General features: G+C 33.7%; 2 protein-coding genes and 2 pseudogenes across 4 annotated transcripts; 2 read left to right on the top strand and 2 right to left on the bottom strand.

Moving 5' to 3' along the window:
* The first annotated feature begins 931 nt into the window (after positions 1-931).
* Positions 932-2743, top strand: LOC111316183 (cyclin-D5-1-like). The gene is made up of 5 exons (XM_022918195.2): positions 932-1313; positions 1433-1519; positions 1634-1925; positions 2013-2146; positions 2273-2743. The coding sequence occupies exons 1-5, from the start codon at positions 1041-1043 to the stop codon at positions 2492-2494; spliced, it is 1008 nt and encodes a 335-aa protein (XP_022773930.1). The 5' UTR covers positions 932-1040; the 3' UTR covers positions 2495-2743.
* A 3294-nt stretch (positions 2744-6037) lies between these two features.
* LOC111317056 (calcium-transporting ATPase 2, plasma membrane-type-like) lies at positions 6038-11517 on the bottom strand. Its single transcript, XM_022919378.2, has 7 exons — positions 10981-11517; positions 10493-10547; positions 8460-10405; positions 8189-8347; positions 7519-7690; positions 7104-7402; positions 6038-6510 (listed from the first exon to the last, which is right to left on the bottom strand). The coding sequence occupies exons 1-7, from the start codon at positions 11152-11154 to the stop codon at positions 6271-6273; spliced, it is 3045 nt and encodes a 1014-aa protein (XP_022775113.2). The 5' UTR covers positions 11155-11517; the 3' UTR covers positions 6038-6270.
* An 820-nt stretch (positions 11518-12337) lies between these two features.
* LOC111317058 (mitochondrial outer membrane protein porin 2-like) lies at positions 12338-14952 on the top strand (annotated as a pseudogene). The gene is made up of 6 exons (XR_016333166.1): positions 12338-12751; positions 12868-12935; positions 13707-13817; positions 13904-13990; positions 14082-14290; positions 14394-14952. The product of XR_016333166.1 is annotated as a mitochondrial outer membrane protein porin 2-like (transcript).
* A 952-nt stretch (positions 14953-15904) lies between these two features.
* Positions 15905-16623, bottom strand: LOC111317059 (large ribosomal subunit protein uL24z pseudogene; annotated as a pseudogene). Its single transcript, XR_016333167.1, has one exon. The product of XR_016333167.1 is annotated as a large ribosomal subunit protein uL24z pseudogene (transcript).
* Between the last annotated feature and the right edge of the window lie 2285 nt (positions 16624-18908).

The following is an 18908-nucleotide window of genomic DNA, read 5'->3' as shown; positions in this document are numbered from 1 at the left end:
GATTGATTTTGATAAAATTGAAAATAATAATAAAAATTATTATAATTATAATTAAAAAAAATTTCAATAAAAAATTTATACTGAATAAAATTTATTAAAATTAATATTTAACTGTATCTCACAATAAGTGCAATTGTATCCAAACATAGACTAAATCAAACCATTTGTTGTGTTAAATGCTTGAAAAATAAAACACTCTTTCTAACACGTTTTTTTTTTTTTTCAAATAATTTTTAGAACTTCAATTAGAGAACAAAGAAGAAAAGAAGTGTAATGATGATTGAAATGAATCTATCAAGTGTGAGGCTTTTGTTTTTCAAATTTTTGTTTATATTTTTAACAAAAAATCACATTCCAAGAATAAAAAAATAAATATTAAATATTAAAATTTAAATTTATTGAATATAAAAAATATGCGAATAAGGTGAGCTAAATGCTCCAGGTTTTATGAAATTTTTGTTTTTTATAATAGGAAAAAAAGACAACATTACCAATTTTACTGCGGTCTTAGATTTTTGGAATACACGAAAAAAGTTTGTCTATACTTTTATGCTATAATCTCTCATAATTAACTTTCAATCTCCAAAACCATGGAGAGATTTTATAATATAGAAGAGATTTTCTGGGGATACCCTACAAAAAAATCTCGAGAACTATACTTGATCTTTATACTTTAATTTGTACATTAACGTATACAGTGTAATGCGCTGTGATGTAATGTGAGTAACTGCTACACAACGCCTCTCTATATCTCATCCGCTAATTTTGGCGGCACCAAAACCGCAACTCTCATCAACAACTTCCTTTTTCCCCCTTCTCTTCAGTCCTCACATCTCTTTTTGTACTTGCCAGATTCCCATTTCTCTAGACTTTCCATAATCTCCTCGAACGTGTATTCAACACTTGATATATATATATATATATATATATATATACATACAAAGTAGGAAACAAACGACCAAACCCATGTTTTGTTTTTGTTCTTTTCTTTGAGAATTGAGATTTTTCCAGCTGGTGACGTACAGAGAATTGAGAGACAAATGGGAGAGCTTGACAGTGCGTTTTCTTGCTCTAGTCTCTTATGTCAAGAAACTGAAGAAGCTTGTTTTTTTCAAGAAGATGATGAAAGTGTTTACTTGAACTATTGTAAATCGTGTTTTGTTTCACAAGATGAAGATGAGTATATCTTAAAATTGTTTCAAAGAGAAACTGACGTGGGATTCAAAAATAATACATGTTTCAGTGATTGTCCATTTACCAGTAAAAGCTGGCTGGAATGTGCTCGCTTGAATGCTATTGAATGGATTTTCAATGTTTGTTTCTCTTTCAAATCTTTTATTTTTTATCCCTGTTTCTTTTTAATCTCTTTTCTTCTTTTTCTTTATATTTTGTATTGGATTGATGAACAAGTTTTTATATGTTCTTTTTTCAGACAAGAGCAACCTTTGGGTTCCAAATTCATACAGCTTATCTGTCTGTGACATACTTCGATCGATTTATTTCGAAGAAATCAATTGATGTAAGCTTTTCTCAATTCTGTAAACAATGGGCAGATGGAGTTTCTTGTTTGACTTTGTAACAATTGCTAGTTTTTTGTTTGCCTTTGTAATGAAGATAATATTTGTTGATATAGGATGGAAAATTGTGGGCTATTCGATTGTTGTCCGTGGCATGTTTATCATTGGCATCAAAAATGGAAGAATGCAGAGTACCTGCTTTATCAGAATTTACTATAGAAGATTATCAATTTGAGAATAAAGTGATTCAGAGAATGGAGATATTGGTACTTAGCACCTTAGAGTGGAAGATGGTTTCTGTCACACCTTTTGCTTATTTGCATTATTTTATCCGTAAATTTTATGGTGAATCTAGGCCTAAAGGATTAGTCTCCAAAGCTCTGGAACTTATCGTGGCTATGATAAAAGGTAATCCAAAAAATTTAGTTTTGAATGGAATTTATGAATTTATCTTTATGTGTTTACTCTATTACCGAATTGAATCTTTTGATGCAGAAATCAGTTTGGTGGATCATCGACCATCTATTATTGCTGCAGCTGCAGCGTTAGCTGCTTCCAATGGTCGATTAACAAGAAAGGCAATGGAGCTCAAGATGGATTTCATTTCATTGTGGGGATCTCTAGAAAATGTGAGCTTTCTTTTTTCAACTCTCTGCTATTCTGTATCATACTGTCATATATAATTTTCCAAATAAGTACAGCATTCATGTAACTTCACTTGTATACTAATACAAATCTTACGTTGGATGAAACAGGAACATATATTTTCCTGGTATAATATGATGCTAGAAATAGAGATGAGAAGATCTAAGACACCAAAGTTTGTTATTTCCTCAAATTATTCATCAGTACATTATGCTCTTGAGAAATCTTCTGAGGATTCTTCTGCTGTCAGTACTGGAGCTGGCACTAAGAGAAAACTTAAATTCAATGAGTCTGATCAAAATAGCCTGGCAAGGAAAATCTGTCGGCCCTAATGAATGGAGTTTGATACTCTTTAGTGATAGGATTGACAGAAAAAAAAATTGGATTATTTGCTTACAAGTCTAACGAGTGTTTTCTGCCATTTCATTATGATTTGGTGTTGATGATTGAAGATTCCATTTTCCAACAACAAACAAAAGTTTTCAGCCTGTGACAACCAAGAAGATAGAGAAAAGTTAAAAGTAAATAAATAAAAGGGATAGCTTTATCCTACAGTAAGAAGTCAGAAGCTGACTGAAAGTCCGAATCCGAAAGCCATCAAGCAGGAAGTGATGCCAGGAGAATGCCAGCAGGCAATTGAAGACTGTCTGTTGATAGTCGTTTTCTGTACTGTTTGCTTTGAAGAATGCTACTGTTGCTTACCCACTTTTTTTTTTCAATTTTTTTTCCTCCTCCCTTTTTTTGTTGTGACAAAGAATACTTGAATATAATCACTTGCAGCCTTGAACCCTACCTTTTGATGGGGGGCTTGGGATGCTTCCTATGTCTTTCAAAAGGCAGAAAGCCATGAGGAATGAGGAATTGTTTTTGTTTGATTTGATATATCTGTGTTGCATTTGGGCCATCAAAGTATTAAAAAAGGTGAATGGTGGGTGGTTGGATTTGCCTGGAATGTTGGGGTTCCTTTTAGATCAGTGGGAAGTTCCTTTTCACGGTTAGGTAGAAACAGCAATAAGATTGGGGGGCCTGATTGTAGAAACAGCAATAAGATCGGGGGGCCTGATTATGTTGCAGCTTAAAATCCTTGATTATATAGTGTACCAATACCAACTAAACTGTGAACATACTAAGATTTGAGAGTAGAAGTTGATAAAATGGGGTCATCTTGAGGTGAAACGTAGACTTTCTTTCTTGAAATCGGGTTCATTTCAAGTAGTTTCTATATCTTGCTGAGTGCTGCTGCTGCAGTTAACTGAAGTTTATCTAAGGGGTTCTTCATCATCAAAAATTCAAAATAACACAAAAACAAAAAAGATAAAACCAATTAAAGTTGATGAAACATATTTTTCTTCAAGTTATCGTTACAAACATTCTTTTTGACATCACAGGCCATCCTTCCTCAAAGCTGCAACCTAGTGCAACCCTATGTACGCGGCTATAAGACAACTAAACATGTGAATGCTAATATTTGGTCCCTTTGATTGATGTTTGTAGGACCCAAGTTATAATCATGGAGTTAGAGACCTTTGTTTGGGGGTAAATTTGGGAAGGGTGGGGAGGGGGGAATTGAGTGGGGGATGAGTTTCATGGTAATTGGCAAATTGGGTGTCAGAGGCTCCACCCTTCTACATGCTTTCATGGGGGTTCTTAGGATATCCAGTCTAGCATCGTACAGCATTGTAATTTATTCTCAAGTAATTACCAAGTATCCTATGAATATACATATGGTTCCTCAGCAGCAGTCATATCCAGAAGTTCAATGGCCCATCAAAATGAGATAATGTGCCTGCATACATGCCATTGCCAATGTGCAATAACATTAGAACTGCGCATGTTCTTTGTTTTTAATGTCCTCACCATAAATTTACAAGAAAATTTTTCAAAGACTCTATAGATGTTAAAGATTCATTGCTCGAACAAATTAGGCAGCAATAATTGCTGAATTCTGTCAACCATACATGCAGATTTTTCCATTTCTTCTTTCTTCTGCATTGTTTTCGGCAATTGTTATTCTGGTTTTTGTTCAGACAAAATCATAGGTCTTCTGTAAAAGGAGACATTGTTGTTTGAATGATAAATTTTAAATCAAAACCTTGTTCTCATAGCTCTAAAAATGTACCTATAAAAAGCCTGTTTTCTTGGCTTAACATCACAATTGAACTTACCTTCTTTTGATAAATGCTGCTTCAAGGATTGACATGACTACCTTTTTTATTTTCAGTTGATATTCACTTGTCAGCAATTCATAGCAAAAACCAGGCTTATCTTATTAAACAAGCTCATCTCAATATCAAGATAAGAATGCAGGCTTACATAAATTCAAACTATGTTTTCAGATGAACATGGGTTTGAATTGATCGCATCATTATCCATATAAAACAGCAAGAGTTTTGTTGTTATTAAGGAAAAATTGGTCTCTATTACTGGTTGGGACACGAGAAGAAACAGTGTTCTCAGGAGCAAGGCAGGAAGGGGAAGTGACCAGATTTTGATTAAGAATGATTCATTTTTTTTTTTCCTACGAAAGGAAAAGAGTAATATCCTTTATTTTTTTTTTGTTTTTCTACTAAAGGAAAAGTGATGATGCCTTCAGTTTGAATTTCATGCAAGATATTTTGTTGATGCCTCAAGGGTTAAACACATTGTTGAATATTCCATGTTAAAGTATATAAAGTTATGGACCATATTGTTAAACATTTGTATTTCCCCTTTTTGAGGTTAGGAAATACAAAGTGGTTGAATATCAAATTGGATTATGAAATGGCATGTGTTTTGAATTACATCAATATTAGTGAGAAAATATACTAACAAAAAAAGGTGCTTAAAATTTGGAATCTCTATTTTTTTTTTAATAATGTACCATTAGAATATAAAATAAAACTTTAATTGATAACTCTGTTCAATCTGATAAATCTCATCCCATCCACCTCAATACTTGGAGTGGAAATCTTTAAAAATGAATTTTTTTAGTAGACAAATAAATTCTTAAGTTATAATTAGATGATGTAATCGAATTGAGCTGAATTAATACAGTGAAAATCTTAAACTCAAGTTTGATTTTAAATTTATTACTTGAAACTTAATTCGAGTTCGATTGAATTTTAATTTTTAAGTTTGAGTTTAATTTAAAATAAAATCGAATTGTTCGAATTCACTTAATTATAATTGTTTAATAAAATTGAATTCAATTCTCATATTTGATTTCAAGCTTGATTATATGTTCAAATTCAAACTCAAATTCGAATTGATTTATATAAAATTAAAATAATAATTTTTAATTAAAATAATAAAAATATATTAAAATTTAAAAACTCAATTAAATTCGTGAATTTTTCGAATAGAACATTAAGATGTTCAAACTCAACTCACTTGATAAATTGAACTACTTAAGTTCGAGTTCAACTCAATAATAATTAAATCAAATTTAAATTTTATTTAAATTAATCTCGAATAATTTATAACTATTGATATATCATTTACCTCCCTAATTTTAACAATAATAATTACTTACCAGTGAATGAATGTTGAATGAGTTAAGTTTAAACTTGGGCCTCCGTCAACAAGTGTCTGAAAGAATTGGTTCAATTCTATGTCGTATTCTTTTGAAAACCATGAAGCCCAATCTTCAGGTTTTCCACTCTCCCTCGCATCGTTTTTGCTGTCAAGAGTTTGAAGAAAAAAGTGATGTTCACAGAGTTTATTCGCTCCGCGAAGCCTTCAAATTTCTTCGATTTTTAAGCTGTTATTAACCCGATGAATCATCGAGCCTTTGTATTTAAAAATGGAGGAAGGAAGAGATTCATGGCGTTCACATTTGGAATGTTTGGATATGGCAAAAACTCTGATTCCGTTTGGGAGGAAATTAAGAACAAGAATTACAAAATATAAGATGCAACTTTGTGCTTGACCTATAAACAAAATATTCAATACAGAAAATGTTTCCAAAAGAAAAAATTGGTGACACCTAAACAATGTGTTTACCTGTTTGATTGCAAGAAAAATGAGTTATTGTCAACAGAGAAATAATGAATCTACACAAGGAGGGATATCGAGGCTTTATTTCTCGATGTCATTCACAAAAACAGCATCTGTGATTATCTATTGTGGTTCATACTCGGATCATCTTCAAGGCAGCGGCAATCGGCATGCCCAAGAATCCTATGAGCACGCTTATGGACCACTGTGAGCAACTGAGAGGCGTTGTACTAGCAAATGTACCAAAAAATTCGATGATGATGACTTGGAAAACGGCAGTGCAACTAAGAACAGCCACGAAAACGTAGTTATCTAATATGCCTTTGAAAACATTAATTTCCTCCATGTTACGTGAGCTGATCTCATTGAAAACCTGTGGAAGAAGAACAAATGTTGGCAGAGATTCTAGATAACTAAATAAAATGGGAAAACTAAAAATCAGAAATTGAGATAGCTCAAAATGCATATGAAATTGATTGCTGGTGGTACAATCAGATAAATAGAAAAAAAATGTTCTAAATAAAATTATCAATACTTGGTGAATTAATTCAGACTGCAAACCTTCCTAATAAATATGAAGAGATAGGGAAAAAAAAACATAAAATATATTATAGCACCACTTTGGAGATTCGGAACTAGGCTAATGATTAAGCTAGTATTGCAGACACTCAGGAAACTTATTTAGAGATCATTGAAAGAAAAGACCCAAATGCTTTAGAGAAAGTTGGTTATGCTTATCCGAGAAGCCTAAGCATTTTAAGTTTGGAGCAGGCAAAATAAATCCTTTCAACAAAAACCTTGTTGAAGTCCTAACGAAGTTTCTTTATTTTGGCCAAATACAAAGTTTATATAGATATTTTTCATGCCTCCTGATTGATTCTAAGCATGACAAAATAGACCTTCTGGCAATTGTGTATGTGAAAAAATATATTGAAGAGTATCAAGGAGTACTTATTAAAAGCTTACCTGACAGAAGACAAATGAATTGAAAATAAGTGTGTTCAATATCAGATCAGAATCAGGGCCATCGAGATTAAACATTGCTTTTCCTTTTGCCTGAAGATACCATATTACCATAAACTGATAGAAAGATTGTCCCAAGATATTCCTCCACATGACATTACTGATAAAATTTCCTTTCTTTCCAACTGGTGAATGCTTCATTAGTTCATTGGTTGGGGGCTCAGTTGCAAGTGCAAGTGCTCCTAGAGTATCCATAATCATATTGACCCACAATAGCTGAACAGCTGTGAGAGGAGCGCTCCCTGCGGCATGATTTGGTGCAAAAAGCATAAACAAATATGAGAAAATCATTTTCATTCACAAAGAAAGCTAGAAAATAAGTTTTAAATAGAAGTAGACAAACATATTCCGCTCTTACCTGTCAAACATGCTGAGGAGAAGTTAACAATTAATGCAACAATGTTGACTGTCAGTTGAAACTGTACAAATTTTTGAATATTAATGTATACTGAACGGCCCCATTTGGCCACTGTCACAATTGTTGAGAAATTGTCATCCAGAATTATGACGTCAGCACTCTCTTTGGCCACCTGGAATTGAGAATGAGATTAGTTGAATCTTGATATTGTTAATATCAGGCATTACTTCATATACTTAAGTAAAATATTTTACTAGCACCTAACAAGGACAGTCACTATTACAACACTCTAGTATCGGGTGGATGAAAGGTTGTTGTATGCTTTCATAATTAGGCGCCATATGTCACATTAAAACTCAAGCTAAAATATCATTTTATAGTAATAAAACTATTCATACTGGCTTCCCTCCTGTACTTAAAGCACCTTTTCTCAAGTCCTTCTTGCCCCAAAGGAACTCATGTCTATGCTCCTTATTTTAACCCATACTACATCTAGCACTCCATTGTAAACAGGCATAACTATCTGACTCTTCATGGCATAGAATCAGTACTTAGTAGAGCATAATCCTTTTTTTATGATCATAATATAAGTTTCTTGGGATTGAAATCTTCTTTTATTTGATTAGCACAAGATGCATGCACAGTGTGAAAATATTAATGCATTGCTGACCTCAGTTCCAGCAATGCCCATTGCTAGTCCAATGTCTGCTTCATGCAGGGCTGGAGCATCATTTGTTCCGTCACCAGTCACAGCAACAACTTCATCAAATGTAGTTCGCAATTGCTTTACCAGAGTATGCTTGTCCATAGGAGAAGATCGAGCCATCACCTGCAAAAGAAAGGAAAATTGAGGAATGAATTAGATGATTTATCCTTGATACAACTTACAAGTACCTAACTGGTAACAGTTTTGGAAGAAAAGAATAAAAAGTGGAGAGTACCTGAATCTTAGGAATTAAAGTAAGCATTTCCTCCTGACTCTTCTCCCTGAAATCTGGACCTTCAATAGCTATACCATCATCTGTAAGAATTCCACATTCCCTGGCAATAGCCTTTGCAGTGTTTATGTTGTCTCCTGTAACCATTCGTACGGTAATCCCAGCTGAACGACAAGTAGCAACAGATTCTTTGACACCAGGGCGAACAGGATCCTTAATACCCACAATTCCTATACAAGTATATCCAGAAACTGGAATAGCATTGTCGGGGGAAAAACCAGTTTCCAGTTCCATATAGGCAAGACACAGGGTTCGAAGGGCCTCATTAGCAAACTGGTTAATTGTAGCATTGAGGTGGTTAATGGATTCTTCATCCAGAGGAACAACTTCCCCATTTGAACTGATCACCTTGTCACATCCAGCCAACACTATCTCTGAAGCACCTTTAGTGTGTGCTCGTAGCCCTCCTCCAGGAAGCTGCAGCACTACTCCCATTCGTTTCTTTGTAGAGTTGAATGGTTCAACCTTAACAAGTTTTGATGCCTGTCGTTCTGCTTGGGAATCTCCACCCAGAGACAAACCAAACTCTAATAAAGCAGTCTCTGTGGGTGTTCCCAATATCTCACGTTTTCCATCTTTATTAATAACAATTTCACCCCCAGTGTTAGTAAATATTGATTGTAGCAAAAGTTTCATGGCAGACTCCGGAATATCTGAGCAGAAAGAAGCTTTAATGTTGCTGCATACTTCCTTGACACCCATGCAAATGCATGACTTCACAACCGTCATGTGATTAGTGGTTAGTGTCCCAGTTTTATCACTACAAATACTTGTCGCTGACCCCATAGTCTCACAAGCTGCAAGGTGTCGAACTAGTGCTTTATCATTCATCATCTTCTTCATGGCAAAAGCAAGGCTCAAAGTCACAGCCAATGGTAGACCCTCTGGAACTGCAACAACAACAATTGTAACTGCAACAGCAAAGAATTCCAGCATTTGCAATGCCTCATCGCCAGACCAGCTCCAGATTGTCCCTTCTTGCAGTTTACTCACGAACAGTCCTCGCACCAATACAGCAAAAGTCACTACAGCAAAGAACAGGCCTACCTTCCCAATAATGGTTGCCACTCCATTCAATTTCACCTGCAGTGGGGTCTCATCATCTCCCCCTTCACTGAGGGTTGCCATCAATTTACCCCATTGTGTTCTCATCCCGACGGTGGTAACCATCATCTTGCATGATCCATCTTGAAGCTTAGTACCAGAAAGCATAAAAGGGTTTTCAGCATTCACCATTACCGGCTCACTCTCCCCTGTTAAACTTGATTCATCAATTAGCACAGAAAATCCCGAGACAAAAAGGCCATCAGCGGGGACTTGGTCACCAATGTTAAGGTGTACAATATCACCAGGAAGCAAATCATATATAGACATTTTCTGCCTACATGCATTTCTTGTTACCTGAATGGTGATTTTCTTTTTCTCCTTATCCAAATCCCTAAACTGTAAAGATTGGCGATAATCACTTGTTGCTGTGACAAACACAACCAATAAGATACTCGCAACAATCCCAAGTCCATCATGAGCTCCCTTTGGCCATCCTTCCATTGCTATCCCAACTACCAATGACACCAAAGCACACAACCCGAGGATCATAAGAGTCATGTCCTGAAGAGCTTCCCAAACAAATACCCAGAACCCTTTAGCTTCAGCCTCAGCAAACTTATTGATTCCATAAACCTCTTGTCTTTTATTCAACAAACCAGTATCAGAACTTAGTCCATTCGTGGTTGATGTGGAGAGTTTTTCAGCAATACCATCTACTCCACCATGAAACGTTAGTTTCTTTACATCATGACCTTCCACGATGGATCCTAATTCATCAGCACAAAGTTGAAAACCAGCAGCTTTGACTTCTTCAGGAACAACATAATCACTAGGTTGTACACCTGCAAAAGAAGATTCATTTAAGTTGAAAGGCAGCTTTCAAAACAAAATGTAACAAACTTTACCTGAATTTGCATCAAAAATCTCACCTAAGATAAATTGAAAGGCAGCTTTTGAAACCAGTACAGCAATTCTCAATTTTTCCTGCAATGTTCCAAATCGAAAAAAATAAACAATAAAAAAGAGCTCTAAAATGCCAATTTGAAATTCATAATCCCACTATTTTTAATCGAGGGAGCTTAGCATATAGGGGATTAAAAATGGAAATTTGAACAGCTAAACCAATTAATAGAGTTCCTTTTTGATACACTAAAATTTCGTATAATAATAATTAAAATAGAAATACCATTCTAGTCATCCTTCTTTTTGTTTTTGAAAAGCTTCAAAATCCTTAAACTCTCCAACAAATTTCAGTTAAGTTCCCAACATCAAAATATAATCTCATAAAGATAGACAAAAATAGAAACACTTATAGTACATTTAAAAAGATAAGATAAGAAAAGAAAAAGAAGAACAAAATTTGAAAATGATCTTTCAGCAGATTCTAAATCAGAAAGTGGATTAAAAATTGAAAAACCTGATTGGTGCGGCGCATAGCAGCAGCCTCGCAACGTTTGGAGAGATTGGCCGTGAATCGAAACCGCCGTTTGGGATTCTTGACGAAACCACAAACTTTTCTCCATTGTTCCAACGCTTCATCGGACGAGTGTTTCGACTTCAAATCGAAGTTCTCATTCAAATAACTTTCCATTACTTGTCTTTTTATCAAAAAGTTTCAGATCGCTTTCGTTCCTAAAACTGCTTCCTAAGCTTCATTCAAATATATAATAAAAAAGGTATCCTGAAACTTGGAAGAAAAAACACGTCAACAGAGTACAAATAAAGAGTCGCACTCGAAATGAATTTCCGGTTCTGCTTGCAACAGCAACGCGGAAGTTTCAAAGACAATTTCCTGGAAATTAGATAATCAAAACAGTAGTTTTGATTTTGAAATGAAAATATTGTGAAAGTTTCTTTCTAATTTTAGTAAGGATTTTGAAATGAAGGATCCGAAATTTGATGCACTTTGCTAGAGTGTTTGAGCTGGTCGTTGCTCTCAACTCTCAATTTCTTTGCCTTCCTTCTCCTACGTTTTTGAAATAAAAGGAACGGGTTTCTCGGGTTAAAAAGAAAAAAAAGTCAACGTATTTCCTGAGTTAAATTAATAAGAAAGTTGGTAAATTGTAACTTGAAAATATGATATTTTAACTATTCTAAAAAGACATTTTCATTATTTAAAATTTTAATAAAAAATTAAAATTGTATTTTATGATAATTATAATTTTTAAATTTTATGTATTTTTAATACAAAATAAACAAAGATGAATTCTGAATCTTCTGAACTAAAGTTTCGTCTTTTCTTTAAAGCCACAAACGAAGATGGACGAGTCTTTATTTTCCGCGGCTTATGGGCTTTTCGGATGCGGTGGAATATTCGAAACAATGACTTTTGCATAGATTTTTTTTTTATAATTTAAAATATGAAATGATGATGTAATATGAATATAATATTAAAATAAAATATAAAATAATATAATTTAAAATTATAATAATGATTATATATATTTAATAAAATAAAAATTTATATTTTATGTTTTTATATTAATATAAATTATATTATATAATTTTTATATAAAATATAATATAAATTTTAATATTTTATATACTTTGCGTTTAATGTAACATTAACGCGGAGGTAGGCCGAGCCTCCAAGGTTGGACCGTTGTAAAGTGAAAGCTCGCCCGACTTGACCCGTGGTCGGACTTAAAGGGACGGCTTTTACACATAAATAATAAAACAACTCATTAGGCGGAATTGCATTTAATAGAAACCCAACCAGTTACGCTTTTATGACGGCATTTAATAGACAAAGAATCGCAATGTCAACTGTGTTGGGCTCATTGCAAAGTCAATTCACTTGGGCTCAGGACTTAGGGTTCAACACGCTAGACGGAAGGAACTTCAAGCCGCCCATTACCAAATCTTGCTTTGACACTTCAATTTTTATTAGTAAATCTGTAGAACGGTCCATGGAGTGGAGGAAGGTCTCGATTTGTCATAATTTCAATAAAAATAGACCGTCATGAGCACGTTAGTCCAGAGAACGGTCATATCCGATGAAACTTTCGGCGATTTCGTGTTGTCTCCACCACCTTGAAGAAAAAAAAAAAAAAAACCCTCCGTCCTTCGAATTTCGATTCATTTTCACCATTTGTTTTTCTCTTCCAATTTCTGAGATCTTTCCTAGTCTTTTACAGCCATGAGCAAGGGACCAGGACTCTTCATCGATAAAGACAAGAAAGCCGAAGGTAACCAAATTCCCCATCTCCTTCTCTATCTACCGTACTATCATTCGACCAACTACGAAATTTCTCATTTGCGTTTAATGATCTATTTTTATTTCTCTCTCTTTTTGAACGCTTAGATCTTTTGACCAAAGATTATACCGCGGATCAGAAATTCACTGTTTCCACATACACTGGCGCTGGAGTGGTAGGACAAAATTATCTCTTTCAGACTTTTACACCTTGAATTTTAATTATGTTTATATAGTAGCGAGGTCTTGATAGATTATTCTATGAAAATTGAATGAAATGCGGATTTGATTGCTTAGATCTTCTTATCACTTGATTTTGCAGTCCCTGCAAGAAGCTGTTTAGATTAATGCTAATATAAGAAAAAAGATTGTGGTTTTAGCTAATATGTATGTCATTTCTTGTTCAAATTGCTTTAAATATGAACGAGATGATTGATGCAATTACCTTAAAAGAGGTTACATATGGTAAATTTGAAGTTCAAATTACAACACCTGCGATCCTTCTCCTATCTTTGTATTGTAGCCTCTTTTGTATTAAAAAAATTACTTTAAATATTTCAAGATAAGACATAAAATCCCCAGGCATTTGACAAATCAAGGTTCTTGTTCTTTCTTTATACTCGTCTTATTAGGGATGATTTCACTGAATTTCTTTGATCTCAAAGATTGTGATAGTAATTGTTACTTTGGAACCATGTACATTTTGTCCTTGTCCTGAAGGTATTATTTGGGTGAAACTGTGTCTAACTCACGTTTAAACTCGTGCTATGCATTTCTCCTTCTCGATTTTTTTTTTTTTTTTTAATGTTGAAAAGGGGGTGGTTTGAACTTTGGTATGTCTGCTGATATTAATGAAGCTTCATGGAATCTATGTTAAGCTAGATCCTCATGAATTAAAACATTTCACAGGTCTTCATTGTGTTAATTCCGTTTTGTCTCCTATTCAGGCCCTCACTTCAACTGCCCTGAAGAAAGGAGGACTTTCTACTGGAGATGTTGCTGCAATATACAAGTACAAGAACACTCTCTTTGATGTCGAAGTCGATACTGATTCTAACGTGGGTTCTTACTTTCTTTGGAAACCATTGAACAACAAGTAGCCTAATCCAGCTGAGCGTCTTACATTTTTACATTGTTTCGGCAGATCTCAACGACGCTTACATTCATTGAGATTCTTCCATCGACTAAGGCTATTGCATCATTCAAAGTGCCTGATTATAACTCTGGCAAGGTAGGAAGTTGCCTCTCCTAAGCAGAGATGTTTTTCATGATGATGATTCGGGTGTTTAAAAGTTTATATCTTCTATCTACATATTGTGCAGTTGGAGATTCAGTATTTCCATGACCATGCAACCTTTACAACAACAATTGGTTTGAACCAGACACCAGGTGTTGATGTCACAGCCACCATTGGCACGCCCGCTATTGCTTTTGGTGCCGAGGCAGGTTATGATACAACCTCTGGCAATTTTACAAAATACGCTGCTGGTATTAGTGTGACCAAACCAGATTCATGTGCTTCCATAATTCTGTAAGCTTTTTTACGCTATCATAGTTGCTCTGCTTGATTAGAACTGAACAGAAGAAAGAACTTGCTAATCTTTTGTCACTGTTTTCTTTCTTTTTACTATCAGGGGAGACAAGGGAGACAGCGTAAAAGCATCCTATGTGCATTATCTGGATTAGCTGAAGAAGAGCGCTGCTGTAGGTGAGATCAGTAGAAGGTTTTCCACAAATGAGAACACATTTACTGTTGGAGGGGCCTATGCTGTTGATCATCTCACACTGATTAAAGCTAAGTTCAGAGGCTTGGAGCATTGCTGCAACATGAGGTTGTACCAAAGTCATTGCTGACAATCTCCGGTGAACTTGACACCAAGGCGTTGAACAAAAGTCCCCGCTTTGGATTGGCTCTTGCTCTGAAACCCTAATCGGTTTTTAGCTATTGGATGATGCTTACAAATTTTGATACATTAGAAAAAATTTTTGGTGACTGAAAAGGGATGTCAATAAGTAGTTCCACAGATGATTAATATTCATTTCTAGGTTCTGGATGACTGAATGGATTTCGATACTTTAAGGCTTTCCATGATTCAATATGTAAGTTTTGAGCCATTTTGACATTGGTAAATTTAACCCTCGTTTTATTGTGGATTTCCTTTTAATTGGTCAAAAGCTTTTTAAATTTCTTCATTTAGTTGCCTTACTTGAAGTTCCTCCAAATCTGTCATATCCAATTAACCATTCACAGCCAGCCTTAAGCATACAGGCAACTCTTTCAAGTTTCAAGTCCGGAAGGCGTCACTCCCCTATGTACTCACTCTCCCCTACGCACAAAATTTGGTCGAATTTTCAAATCATTCCTGTTACCAATAACCTACAAATTGGCTGGCCTGTCATAGGTTTCACAAAAGCCAGAGAATGCATTTTTATCCGATTCTAGATGACGATAAATCATTCAAACTTAACTCAAAGTACAAGTATAATTCAAAGCAAGGAAAAATTCAGAAGTTGGTAATTGGTATAGCTGCTAAACTTTCTTATTCTCAGATCCATATTTCTAATTCAGTAGATAACACGCATTGTGCTTTTCAAGAGAAGGGAATCAGTAAGCTGCTTCATATTATTATTATTATTCTCATCAAATAAATGATAAATAGATAATAAGAAAGAAATCACAAGAGCTGCAAATAACTGATAAAGGAACAAGGTACACATGGTGATGTTGCATTTTCAGAGTATTTCAATGATTAATGGAAATCACATATAAGGTACATGACAAATTGGATATTGGGCTGTTGAGCAACACAAACAAATGAACTAAGGTTGCATTTTGATGCATTTTATAAATCTAAGCTTTCTCAAGAGTCAAGACCAAGAGAAAAACAAAAGCTAATCAAGTGCAAACTAAACTTTTAGTACTAATCTCTCTACAACTCAACATATCAGAAAAACTTTGGCAATTCCATGTATTTATTGCATCTGAGATTCATAACAATATAACTAGCTTAATATTGAAAATCCCTCAAAAACATCCATCCATTTGAAAGGAAATTAAATCATCCAAGCCTAACCCATCAAAAAACAAATCTAGAGCTCAAAGCAAAAGACCCAAAAACTCATCTATAGTGATCAAGTCAGAAAATGCAGCAAAAAAACAAAATAAAGATCACCATTGCATTATCAAGTCTACAAAATCCCAGATTCCTCGTTGTATTACCGATTGATAGCACAAAACTAAAATCAAACAGTTGCAAAGCCCCTAGAGATAACATAACAAAACATATCATAGCATTAAAAGGAAAAAGACAACCTTAATCGACACTCTGCATGATATCCTCGGCAGAAAACTTGGTACCCTTGTCCTTATCAGCAGCAGCACGTCCCTTGGCCTTACAATCCAGCAACGACTTCCGATCTTTGTCCAGCCTCAGCTTGGTAATGACGACCTTGGATGGGTTGATTCCAACGTTCACGGTCGAACCGTTCACTTTCTCGCGAGTAATGCGCTCGATGTGGATCACCCATTTGCGGCGGTAAACTTGAACTACTTTCCCTTCGCGGCCCTTGTAGGTACCACGAACGACTTGGACCTCGTCGTCCTTGCGTACCGGCATGGACCGGACGTTGTACTTTGACCTCAGATCGGATGAGAGTGGTGCGCTCATCAAAACGCGGCGGACGGACGACGGCGCCGAGAAATGGGCCTTACGGTTCTTGCGGCGAGAAGAGGAGACGCGTGGGTTGTACTTCATTTTAGCTGCGGGGGAAGGTGTAGGGTTTGGTTCCTGTTCGACTCGACGACGGCCAAGGGATAAAGTCACGAAATAGGGTTTTGAGAGAATACATATACAGTCGAGGAGTGGAGTGGAACTAGGGTTACCTTGGAATTCGTTGGGCTTTATGGATCTCAAGAGTTTCTTTTTTTATGGGTTGCATCTGGGTTTCGCTGAGACCTAACTTGGTTTTGGGCTTTTTTTATTTTTTCTCTTTTCCACATGAAAATAGATTTTTTATTTTTTTTTTATATATGTACGGGCAAGAATCTATCATATAATTTTGTCTTCAGTTTAATTGTTGACATTTGTACAGCCAACATTTGTATAGAAAAAAGTCTACAAATGGAGTTTTCAAGTTATTAGGGTTATTACTGAAATATGACATTGCATGATTTATTTTTTAGCCATTGTTAAATAAATAACTAAAAGGGAAAAGGTTCAAATGGAGTAATTATATTATATTTAATATGAACTAATAATCTCGAATTTATTGGCACCTTTTTTTGGGTGGAATAGAAAAAAAAATTGGGTGAAAGAGAAAGAAGTTATATAAAGAGAAAATATTTTTTTTAAGCATATGAATCTAAATAGAAGTGAGTAAATGATCGGTTTGATTTGAAAAAATTAATAATCACTTAATTAATTTTTATTTAACAAATAATCAAATTGATCGAATATTATTAAATAACCGATCATAATTAAATCGATTAAAATTTGTTCGGTTCGATCGGTTCGATTAAATAATCGATTTTTTTATTATTTTTTTATTATGAATAATTATTTAATTATAAATTTAATTCAAAAAAATTCAAACTTTAGTATCATTCAAACTAAATTACTAAAGAATTTAATAATTTTAACAATATTTTACAAAAAATAATTAAAAATATTTATATCAATTTTTTTATTTTTAATTATTAGATAATAGATTAATTCGGTCAGTGTGATTATTAATTTTAAAAATAAAAAATCGATCAAATTAATCAATTTAATCGATTTAAAAAATCGATTATAACTAAAACTGAATAAATCATATCAATTCAACCGAATTCATTCGATTTCGGTCGGTCTAATTGGTTCAAACTGACTTTTGTTCACCTTTAAATCTAAAAAAAAAAAGAATTAAAAGTAAAATCAATTTAATAACTTCTTATATCTAATATAGTAAAAATTTTCATTATCAAGCGCATGCCGAATCATTATCTAATTTTTTTTCTTTGTTAAGATAAAAAATGAATGATTAATATTAAAATTTAAATTTATTAAATATTATTTTAAAAAAATTACATGAATCAAATATATTAAATGTTTGAGTTCACTAAATTCATTGGTGTTGGATATATACAAAATAATAATAAAAAAAAGTTTCTGACAAATAAAAAGGGTTAGCTAAAGTCCAAATGAAAGTGGCAACAGGGTTAACTTACTCCAATTTGAGTTTAAACCCTAATTTTCTTAAGAGTGCATAAACAACTGTTTTTACTAACTATAAGCATATACAATGAATAAAAAAAAGATCTCAAATTTGGATTTAATTTCCAACCTTTTTTTGTTCATTTTCGTTTAGAATGTGAAAAAGGTTAGTACTTTGATGGAGACAACACCCCAAAGGCCCAATTGTTCAGAGGATTTTGACTTTCTATGCAAAATGGAGAAGCCAAGGACAACTGTCCACATCTTTCTCCATTATCCTCAATTTATCTTTCTTGGTAGTAAATTTTAAGATGCCTTTTTAAATCTGTGATTGATTCTTTGCCCCAATATGTTAGGCAAACAATTCACTGAAAATGCGCAAGGTGCCACACTTGTCATTTTTTTTTTTTTTTGAGCTTTTTTTTTTATAACCACTTTAAATTTTAATTAATTTAAATTTAAGTTAAATCGAACCCATAAAAAAATAAATTTTTTTCACTTTTTTTATTTAAAAAATTTAAAATTAAAATTTTATTTAAAAAAATGAAATTCTTTAATCATTCGTACCAACAGATCATAATTATCAATTCTCAATCATTAAGATACGGAAGAAACTGGCTTGTAAGTGTAAAAATATTGATCAAATAGCTTATGCTAATTGGTAGACCTAATAGCTTAGATATGGCTGGATGCAAAAATCTATTAGATTTTCCTTCCTTCAAACGAAATGAGATGGAAAGTCAATATCAGATTTCCAAAAGCACATGCCAAGAGAATTTTGGTCAGAATCCAAAATATTTTGATTTCTTAATAAATTTGGTAATTTATGTATTTATATAATTTAAAATATTAATAATTTATATATTTATAATATATTTTATATAAAAATTAAATATTATAATTTTTATCAATATAAAAATATAAAATATATTTTTAATTTTATTAAATTTATTTATA

Source organism: Durio zibethinus, chromosome 24 (genome assembly GCF_047325235.1).
Source record: "Durio zibethinus cultivar Kanyao isolate XHJ-2024 chromosome 24, ASM4732523v1, whole genome shotgun sequence".
Classification (NCBI taxonomy): Eukaryota; Viridiplantae; Streptophyta; class Magnoliopsida; order Malvales; family Malvaceae; genus Durio; species Durio zibethinus.
Note: the sequence above shows the minus strand (reverse complement) of the source record. Positions and strands in the feature narration are given on the sequence as shown.